Source organism: Sminthopsis crassicaudata, chromosome 3 (genome assembly GCF_048593235.1).
Source record: "Sminthopsis crassicaudata isolate SCR6 chromosome 3, ASM4859323v1, whole genome shotgun sequence".
Lineage (NCBI taxonomy): Eukaryota > Metazoa > Chordata > Mammalia > Dasyuromorphia > Dasyuridae > Sminthopsis > Sminthopsis crassicaudata.
The window spans coordinates 261065120-261075927 of NC_133619.1; the positions used below are offsets into that span (position 1 = coordinate 261065120).

At 35.8% G+C, this 10808-nt stretch overlaps 1 protein-coding gene across 1 annotated transcript in view; it reads right to left on the reverse strand.

Annotated features, from left to right (window-relative positions):
• The window catches only part of LTN1 (listerin E3 ubiquitin protein ligase 1), a 95276-nt gene extending 85882 nt beyond the window's left edge, over positions 1–9394 (reverse strand). The window contains exon 1 of the mRNA XM_074300606.1: positions 9101–9394. Within this exon, the coding sequence (XP_074156707.1) occupies positions 9101–9142 (42 nt within the window). The 5' untranslated portion in view covers positions 9143–9394. The remainder of the gene's footprint in view (positions 1–9100) is intronic.
• Between the last annotated feature and the right edge of the window lie 1414 nt (positions 9395–10808).

Sequence of the window (10808 nt, forward strand, 5' to 3'; positions counted from 1 at the left end):
CTGAATAAATTGTGGTATATGAATGTTATGGAATATTATTGTTCTGTAAGAAATGACCAGCAGGAAGATTTCAGAAAGGCCTGAAGAGACTTACATGAACTAATGCTGAGTGAAATGAGCAGAACCAGGAGATTATTATACACTTCAGAAACAATACTATATGAAGATCTATTCTGATGGAAGTGGACATCTTTGACAAAGAGAAGATCTAATTCAGTTCCAATTGATCAATGATAAACAGAATCAGCTACACCCAAAGAAGGAACACTGGGAAATGAGTGTAAACTGTTTGTATTTTTGTTTTTCTTCCCAGGTTATTTTTATCTTCTGAATCCAATTCTTCCTGTGCAACAAGAAATTCGGTTCTGCACACATATATTGTTATCTAGGATATACCTATAACATATTTAACATGTATAAGACTGCCTGCCATCTAGGGGAAGGGGTGGAGAGAGGGAAGGGAAAAATCGGAACAAAAGTAAGTGCAAGGGATAATGTTGTAAAAAATTACCCATATGCATATGTACTGTCAAAAAAAAGTTATTTAAAATAAAAATTTTTTTTAAAAAATTGCTAGAAAAAGTAAAGCAAAAGTTAAAGAAGAAATTTTTTTAAAAAAGATTTTTAAGAATCTGTTCAGGATTTTCAGAAGAGGAAAAGATGGGAGAAAGGAATTAGAGAAGAAAAATATTAAAAAAAAAAAAAATTAACTGCCTGAAACAAAGAATAAAATCTTAGTGAAAAAACAACTGTGAAAATTAAAATTGACCAGATGGAAGAAGCTAATGATTACACGAGAAATCAAGAAATAATAAAATAAAGTAAAATAAAAATAGGAAAAAATATTTTAAGTATTTCATAAGGAAAAAGTGGCCTACCAAAAAACCAAAGAGATTTAACAATTCACCAGAAAACCATAAAAAAACCTAGACTTCACATTTTAAGAAATCTTAAAAGAAAACTTTTCAGGTAATTTAGATAGAAACAGAAGGCAAAGTACAAGTTGAAATAATTCACATTCTCAAAGGAATTCCAAAATAGAAATTTCTGGGAAAAATTCAAAGCTCCCAATGCAAGGAAAATTATGCAAACAGAAAGAATCAAAGTACTGAGGAATGAGTCAGAATCACACAAGATCCTATCCAGCAAAACTGAGTATAATACTACAGAGGAAAATTAAGATCTTTAATGAAATAATTTCCAAAAATTCTTAATGAAAAAGAGTTGAATAAAAAAGCTGACATATAAACATAGGACTCAAGAAAACCATTTAAAAAAATGAAAGAAAAATCACAAGGGACTAAAGCGAAAACTGCTTACATTATTTTACAGGGAGATGATACATGTAGCCTCTCAGAACTCAAAATTATCACCTGTCATAGAAAGAGTTTAATTAGAGGAACTCGGTGTGACTCTGTACTGTTTGGAAGATCTCCAAGGAAAAATTGAATGGGATGGACAAGGAAGAGAAATGCAATGGGGGAAGAGAAGTACTTTTATGTAAATGGAGTGCATGAAAAGGAGTTTATACAATAAAGTAATAATAGTGGATAGGAACATGATATTTGAACTACACACACATCTTCATCTAGTTAAATGAAGGAAGAATACAACCACACATAATTGGGTAAAGAAGTACATCTTAGTCAAAAAGAAAAGAAAGCATTAAAGAAAAAAGGGGGAAATAAGAGAGAGATATGAAGGAAGGGAGGGATAGTCAGAAGCAAACCATACTCTTAAGTGAGTAGGGGAAGAAAAGGATAAGTATGAGAACAGGATAGATAGAAATACACAATTAGAAATTATAATTATGAACCTAATTGGGATGAACTCTACCATAAAATGGAAGCGGATAGAAACATAACTGAACAATAAATTTACAAGAAAATCTGAAAGAGAAAGATACACATACATATAATTAAAATAAGGGACTGGAGAAGAACTTTTTATGCTTCAACTGAAGTAAAAAAGGAAAAAAACAATAATCCTATTCTCAAACAAAGCCACAGTTTAAAAAAAAAAAAAAACTAAAACAATAAACAGGGAAAGTATATTTTGTTAAAGATATGATAAAATGTTGGTGGAATTGTGAATACATCCCGCCATTCTGGAGAGCAATTTGGAACTATGCTCAAAAAGTTATCAAACTGAGCATATCCTTTGATCCAGCAGTGTGACTACTGGGCTTTTATCTTATATTCTAAAGAGATTTTAAAGGGAAAGGGACCTGTATGTACAAAAATGTTTGTGGCAGCCCTCTTTGTATTGGCCAGAAAGTGGATGCCCATCAATTTGAGAAGGGCTAAATAAATTGTGGTATATGAATATTATAGAATATTATTGTTCTGTAAGAAATGACCAGCAGGATGATTTCAGAAAGGCCTGGAGTGACTTACATGAACTGATGCTGAGTGAAATGAGCAAGACCAGGAGATCATTATATACCTTCAACAACAATACTATATGATGATCAATTCTGATGGACGTGACCCTCTTCAACAATGAGATGAACCAAATCAGTTCCAATAGAGCAGTAATGAATTGAACCATCTACACCCAGTGAAAGAACTCTGGGAGATATGAACCACTACATAGAATTCCCAATCCCACTATTTTTGTCCGCCTACATTTCTGATTTCCTTCACAGGCTAAGTGTACACTATTCCAAAGTCCAATTCTTTTTGTATAGCAAAAAAACTGTATTGACATGTATACATATATTGTATTTAATTTATACTTTAACATATTTAACATGTATTGGGTCAACCTGCCATCTGGGGGAGGGGGTGGGAGAAGGGAGGGGAAAAAGTTGGAACAAAGGTTTTACAACTGTCAATGCTGAAAAATTACCCATGCATATATCTTGTAAATAAAAAGCTATAATAAAAAAATTTTTAAAGATATCATAAAAAGTTGAATTAATAGCAATACTAGACATATATGCACAAATGGCATAGTATTTCTAACTTCTTAAAGAAAAAGGTAAAGGAAAGTTAAATGAGATACAGAATAGTAAATGTGGGGTCCAAAATTTACTTCTCTCAGACCCAGATTAATTCAACAACAAAGGAAGGGAGAAAAGGAGAAAGAAAGGAGCAAATGGATAAAAAGAATATAAACCATGGGATTTGGAGCCTTAAAGACTTAAAAAACCTGGTTCTGCCCCAACTAATTGTAAAACCTTAGGCCAGAAGTTCCACTGTTTAAAAAAAAAAAAAATTGTATGTGTGGGGGGGGTGGCATTTAAAAGTCAGTAATTATTGACATTTTCCCAAATGCCTTTTTATGGCCAAAAAACTTCTCTTAAAAAAAACAAAAAACAAAAAACCCAGGTCTGTGATTTTTTTCAAGCCTTTTGAATTATCCCTTCTTTCAGATACCTGAAAAATCAACTTCAATAATCTTAAAATTGTGTTGCCTTTGGCAGACTTACATATATATATATAAACAAGGAGATTGGCTGAGATCATCTCTTAAGATTACTTCAAGTTCTGAATCTTTGAACATATTTATATCTACAAATTCGAGCTAAATCATCTACAAAAATGAGCAATCCATAAAACCTCACTTGAACCTAAAGGGCATGTTGCTGTGATTTAGACCCTATCTTGGGACCACCTACATGAAAATGGCAACCATCTTTGGCAAGATCCCTGTTTTATGACTCCCTTGATAATTCGGCTCAGAGTTGCTTTTGCTTTTCTTTAGTTATTTCAGAGCACTTTGTCTAGCACATAGTAAATGATTAGTAAATCCAAATTGGCTGATTAAGAAAATTATTCATAAATTGTTTAAAATATACAAAATAGAGCCGAAGGAAGTTCAGTACAGAGACAAGTGAAACAGCATTGATATCACATTAAATGTTACAAAAAAAATCTTTTAATCCACAAATTGCATGTAAAAGAGTCATTGTTTCATTTTTTCCTGTACTTTTGCATATAGATTTTTGTTTATAAAATGTATAAATATGAATACATTGAACATACAGAATCATGAGAAAATATATGTGGACTGATGAAAAGTAAAGTAAGAATTAGAAAAAAATATATAAATGGCTACAACTATGTCAATGGAAAGAACAAATTAAAAGCAACCTAAAATGAATTCCATGAAATTTATAAGACAGGCTTGATCCCAGAGCATAAACATTAAAAGGCACCTTGTTAAAAAAAATAAAATAAAATAATGATAATACTGCTCAGAAAGCCTCTTAATAAAGTTATAACTCATATCTTTCAAAGAATCTTGCATAGTTTGAACATTCACAGGAGATATCTTATTAGAGAAAATCACTTAAGAAGGTACACCACCTTCCCTCTACCCAAACTGTTTTTTGTTTTTTTTTAATAGCCAATAAATAATTTGAGTTGTAAACATATGGGCATCTCATATTCACTATATGCTTTCAATCAAGTGACTATAAAGACATGGTCTCTTGCAGAATTTCATTTGCAAAGATCTCATACTTTGGAGATTTCTTCAATGGGAGTACAAATTTTATTAAGGTGGAAAATTGGGCATTTAAAAATCAGTAATTATTGACATTTTCCCAAATGCCTTTTTGTGGCCAAGAAACCCCTTTAAAAAAAAAAAAAAAAAAAGTGCCTGTGATTTTTTTCAAGTCTTTTGAATTATCCCTTCTTTCAGATACCTGAAAAATGAACTTCAATAATCTTAAAATTGTGTTGCCTTTGGCAGACTTATTCTATGTATACTTATTCTAGTCTAGCAGATCATATAATCTTTTGTTTCTTTATTCCCTGGCCAGACTATATTTTCTATGAGAAGTGGATTCACCTTTGGACCTATGGCCACAATAGTGATGGAGAAAACTCAGCAAATATCTGAAAGGACCCCAGAAAAATCAAAGATAAAGAAAACAAAACAGAAAACAAGCACCTCATTTAATACAGAACAGCAAAATAAAACCAATCAAAACCAAACACTGACAGAAGCTGACAAGGGAATCCATTATGCCTTGGGTAAACATGACTAGCAGAGGTGGAAAGTCATCAAGGAAAACGGTCCCAGATTTCCACAAAAAAATCTCAAACTAGAGTCTAAGGATAGCCCATCAGAATATAAACAAAAAAACTAGCTGAGACAAAAACTTTGGTTTGAGATATAATCAAGTTTTAACATAAGATCTTCTGCAAAGTAGCATTCAGATGAAAGAGAGGACAGAATATCAAAAAAGATCTATTCAACAGTATTAGAGAGGAACTGGCTGACTGGCATGAACACAAAATTCCAACTGAACTGAGGTTTTTAACAAGCAAACAAAATAACTGACATAATGTAGAAATATTATAGCTAAAGAGAAACCCAAGATATGGACCCAGAAAAAGAAATACCACAACAAGCAGAGCTCTCCAAGGGGGGAAAAATTGTTAGATCATAAAGACTATAAAAGTCCCTAAGGAAAATTAAAAGATTAAAAATTAGGTATGTAAACTCCAGAGATTACTGATTTCTACTTTAGTACTTGTTATACTTATGTTCACCCTCCATCAAATACTAACAACACACTAACACATTCATCTGATACTTGCATCTGCTAACTCATACTGTTTTACATACAATGAGGATATAAAGTATATAGTAAAGTACTGAAATAGCTTCATGGTGATTTTATAGGGCTATGAATCTGGGAACAAATAGTTTCTAAAGAATTGGAATTTCAGATTACCCCAAAACACTGGGCATCAAAGTGGTGGGTATATTAAGAATACCAACTCAAGATTTGCAAAGAGCTTTAAATACATTACATTTAAATAATTTTTCTTATGTGTGCACTCTTATTTGTAATATGTCGACATGTGTTTGTTCATAAGACAGGACCTTCAACATCTTTATCAAGTCCTAAGTGTCTGAATTCCAGTCCTACATAAACCCTGGATATCTGAAAGGCATTTCAAATTAAACACATTCAAACAAAACATTAAATTTCCCTCTCCTCCTCTAAACTTCCTGGTTCTTGCTTGGATACCACAATCTTGTCAGGAACCTGAGTTTCAAGAATCATTCCTCAGTAACCCCCTCTTGTCCCTCTTTTTATAACCGTATCCCACCACCAGTTCTGGTTGATTTTATTTCCATACCTCTCACATTCATCTTCTTTTCTCCATTAAAGTCAACACTCTAGTTCTGGCCCTTATCTTCTCTTGTTTAAACTACTATATTTATCCTCATAATCTGGTTTCTTTTCCAAATATGTTCTTTTCACTGTATAATGCTATCTCCTCAAATTACATAAAAATACTGGGGACAATTAATGTTCATGCTTACGAACATAAGTTTTTTACTAAAGAGAAAATAAAGACTGATATGCTATAAATTGGTTTTTTGAGATTTAGAAACATCTGTAAATGAACTAACACAAAAATTAGTAGTGTAAAAAGGGTTTGGAAAGAAACAAAAAATGTCACATGGTCATCCTAATAGGGGGAAAAAACTTCAACTAAAATAGAATCTACTTTATTTTTTCTAAAGTTTCTCTTTGTTTTTCAGATTTATTATCTCCATGTCAGAATGTTTCATGAGGAATGAAAAAAGAAAATAATGTAACTTCAGCAAGGAAATGTCTATGTTAAGACATTTAAAATACTTGAAAACCTAAAGTAAATCATCTGTTCTCAAAGTTTTATATTATGTGCTATATACATAATGTTTTAGATATAGCTTGTTAAAATTCAGATGGAAAGATACTTATAATTGCTGAAACCATTAAATAATTTTTGAGAATCAAACTTATTTTTAGTGGAAAGTTACTTTTAAGTAGTTATTTTTTGACAAGAAGAACCTATTCTATAGCTATCAAATGGCAGATTTCAATGGGAGACAAGAAATCCTGTTGCTATTTTACTTCTGACAAATTAGTAAAGCAGAGATAGACATTTGTTAATAATTGGAGACAGAGGTCTAGCACTTATATGAATTACCTAAACTACAGTTTTTTCATCTAAAAAACAAGTGATTAACATCATGATCTCTACCATCATTTCTACTTATAAATCTTATGATTTTCTTAAAACTGATTATTGAACCTGTAAAGTTAAATGGCCTAGACTGAGTGAAAAATGGAGAAAGAAGAAATACCTTGAGAAACCACCAAAAAAAAAAAAAAAAAAAAAAAAAAGATAAGCAACTATTAAAAGAGTTAGGAAGAAGCCAGTGTGATACTGTGGCAGAAGAAATGAATTTGAAGTCAAGTCAACAAGCATTTTTTTTTCCCTGAGGCTGGGGTTAAGTGACTTGCCCAGGTCACACAGCTAGTAAGAGCTAAGTGTCTAAGGTCAAATTTGAACTCGGGTTCTCGTGAATTCAGGGCTGGTGCTCTATCCACTGCGCCACCTAGCTGCCCCTAAGCATTTATTTATTAAACACCCACTGAAGTGTCAGGTAATATGTTAATACTAAGGTTAAGAAAGAAAGCCCTCTCCCTCAGACTCTGAGACCACCGCATGTAAACAACCCCACAAAAATAAAATATATACAAGATAAATTGGAAATAATCTCAGAAAGAAACAGCAAACTGGAAAGGCTTCTTGCAGAAGGTATCTTTAGCTGAGATTTGAAAGCAGTCGGGGTTTAGAGTTGAAGAGGGTGAACATTCCAGACATGAAGAACTGCCAAGCAAAAGATACAGAGTATAAAGATGGAGTTGTCTTGTTTGTGGAACAGCAAGAATGCTGTAGTCACTGCATGGCAGAGTGCGTGTAGAAGAGAAAGATAAAAAAAGTCGGAAAGATGGGAAGGCTCAGGTTTTTTAAAAGGCAGATAGCTCCTGGAGCATAAAAAAACAAGCCACTTAAAGTTTACTGACTAGTGTCCAGATGCTGGTGACATACCTGTAACCTGCTCGAGAGGAAAAAACTTTGATTATTTTGGTTATTTGGTTAAAATAGAGAAATTACAGGCAGAAAGACCAAATAACAATCTTTTACAAAGTCCAGGAATGAGGTGATGAGGGTCTGAATCTGTCTGGCAGAGTGCAAGAAGAGAAGGAGGCTTTATCAGAGGGATGTTGCAAAGATGAAATCCACAAGTCTTTGCAACAGATTGGATGTGGGACAGGGCTTCTTAAACTTTTTCCACTGGAGACTCCTTTTCACCCCAGGCACAGAGTATACAAAATAGATACACAAACATTATTGACAATAAACCATAGGTTTGAGACCTCCCCCAAAAAAATATTCAGTTCCAAGACCTGTTGCATCTCAAGTTTAAGAAGCAGGAAGATGGGAGGTGCTGAGAGAATGAGGAATGAATAGAGGATGGCAGTGTCCTCAGCAGTAACAGTGAAGGGGAGAAAAATATGGGGAAAAGATAAGGAGTTCAATTCTGAACATGCTATTGAAAATCCGCTCTGAGATGTCTGAAAGGCAACTGGGGGGATCTGTTATCAGGAGAGGGATTAGTGCTGCAGAGGTAGATTTAAGAAACATCAGCTAAAAAGATGAAACTTAAATCTATGAGAGTCAGTTTAAGATCATCAAATGAATCTAAAAATGCTGCAAATTTGTAAAGGGTTTAAATAATAAATGCCAGCAACTAGTAGGAGTACTAAAAAACAAACCAAGGCATGGGTGTCCAGAAGGACTGGGTGGCCAACAGTGTATAAATGCTGCAGGAAAAGTCGAGGAAAACTCTGAGAAAGTAGTTTCAAAGTAGGGATTGCGAGGTGTTGAGCAGAATTGTTGGGAAGTACTACACAGTGCAAAGCTTTTGGCTGTGACAGGTGAGATCCAGGTGCAAACATCTGGGCAATTTCCACACTTAGAAAGGAGGAGCAGGGAAGGAAGAGGGGGTGGAGTTTGAAAAGAAAACTAGGCGATTGACTATCTCTCCACTTGCAACCAGCGCTCAGAAATTCACCCCCCTGGGCCTGCAGCACGAACTAACTGCGAGTGTGTCATTTTCCTGTAAATGCGGACTTTGGCCTAAGATGGCCTCTAAAGTTCCTTCCAGAGCTAACAGGACGCTAGGGATGACGGAGCAACAAGCCAAAGTGGACCGGAGGGGACAGGCGCCCAACCGTCTCCGGATTCCCGGAAGCGGGAGCCCCGCCTCCACGAAGCCCTCCCACTCTACTCACCCTCAGGTTCCCCTTCGTCCGCTGCTTGTTCTTCCCCCCCATGGCATCTGCCACCGTCCTCCGAGCCCCGGGAAACCCAGACTTCGCGCGAACCAAATCCCACAGCCAGGAGAGTGACTTCCGGGCACGCAGCGCTCGCCGGAAGAGAGCTAGCAAGAAAACACCTTCCCCTCCCTTTCCTTTCCCTTCTTCCCTTCCCTTCCCCTCCCCCCCCCCACCTCCCGCGTCCCGCCTCCCGCCTCCCTCCTCCCTCCTCCCGTGCCCCAGTCTCTAGAAACCCGGTCCCTATCTTTCTGTCTTTTGCCCCTCGAAACGTCATAGTGTAAAGCCCTGCCCAAAGGCAAAATAACCATTCTCATCCAATAGAAACCCAAGGCCGGGTAGCTAGGGTAGGATAGGAGGGGAGGGGCAGGGGCAGGTATAGGGACTGGCCAGGTATATGGGTCTGGGAGCGGGGCTGGGGCAGGGGCAGAGGCTGAGGCTGGGGCAGAGGATAGAGCTGGGGGGAGGGGGGGTAATAGGTGGGGGGAGGGGTGAGAAATGAAGGGACAAGAAAGAAATGCGTCACTTCCGAGATTCCTAGGATCAGGTCTCCCCTACCCTTGGCCACGTGAGCTTCTGCCCTGGGACGTTCTGGACCTAGTGTGCAGTGGTGGGTTTTATTCATTTATTTCTAACGTCAGCACTGCGCTGGCTTGGTTAAAATGTGGGGTTTTATTTGGGAACGGATAAGTTAGTGACTAATGATTGAGATGCAAGGGAAAAAAAAACCAATAACTCATTTAATAACACAGAAGGAAACATAAAAGTCGTCAGGAGAGGGCGCGAATAGGTCGGTTGTGTTACTACCCCGTTTAAATTTATGTTTGTTATAGTCTTTGGCCTTTACATACAGAAATTTTCTTGTCGTTGATTAAATTCTAAATAAAAAAATTTTCAAAGAAAAGTATTAGTCACAAAACTTCAGTCACAAAACTTTAGTGCTAGAAAGGTACTGAAAGCTACTCCTTCATCCTTATTTTGTAAGTGAGATTCCAAGGAAGGTCTAGACTAGAGAAATGGTAAAAATGACTAGTCAGTCACTTATAGGTAATAAAAAGAGGAAATGCGCTCCCCCTTGCCACAACACGTCAAAGAACTGACTTTAAGTAAATTAATCTCTGTGAACTTCAGTTTCCTTCCTTGTGAAATGGAAATTATACCTCCCGAGCACTAGTTCTTTGGAAATCCCTTCGCAAACCTTAATATGCTTTAGAAATGTGTTAGTGCTTACACAGATGCAAATCCCAACCCGTTTATATTATCTCCTTTTGTGTGATATTTTTCCATGACACTTAATGACTTTTGATATTTGATTTACTCCATTATAAACCTCCATGTGTCCATCCGTTATTCCTCTTGCTGTTTACACTGCTCCACCTCCTTTATAGATTGCTTTTTATACCACTTCTTTACTTCTATGTCTTTGGTAACATTCTACAATCTATTAACATACACCATATTTATCTGTTCAGTGGATCTCCTGCTTGTGTGATAGCCAGTCAACAAGCGTTTGTTAAGGACCTATTATGTGTCAGGACTTGAATAAAGGCAAAATTGAAAAAAAAAACAAAAAAAAAAAAACCTGCCCCCAAGAGGCTCAAAGTCTAATGGGGGAAGAGAGACATGACAAATAAATATTTACAAACAAGATATATAAAGAATTAAT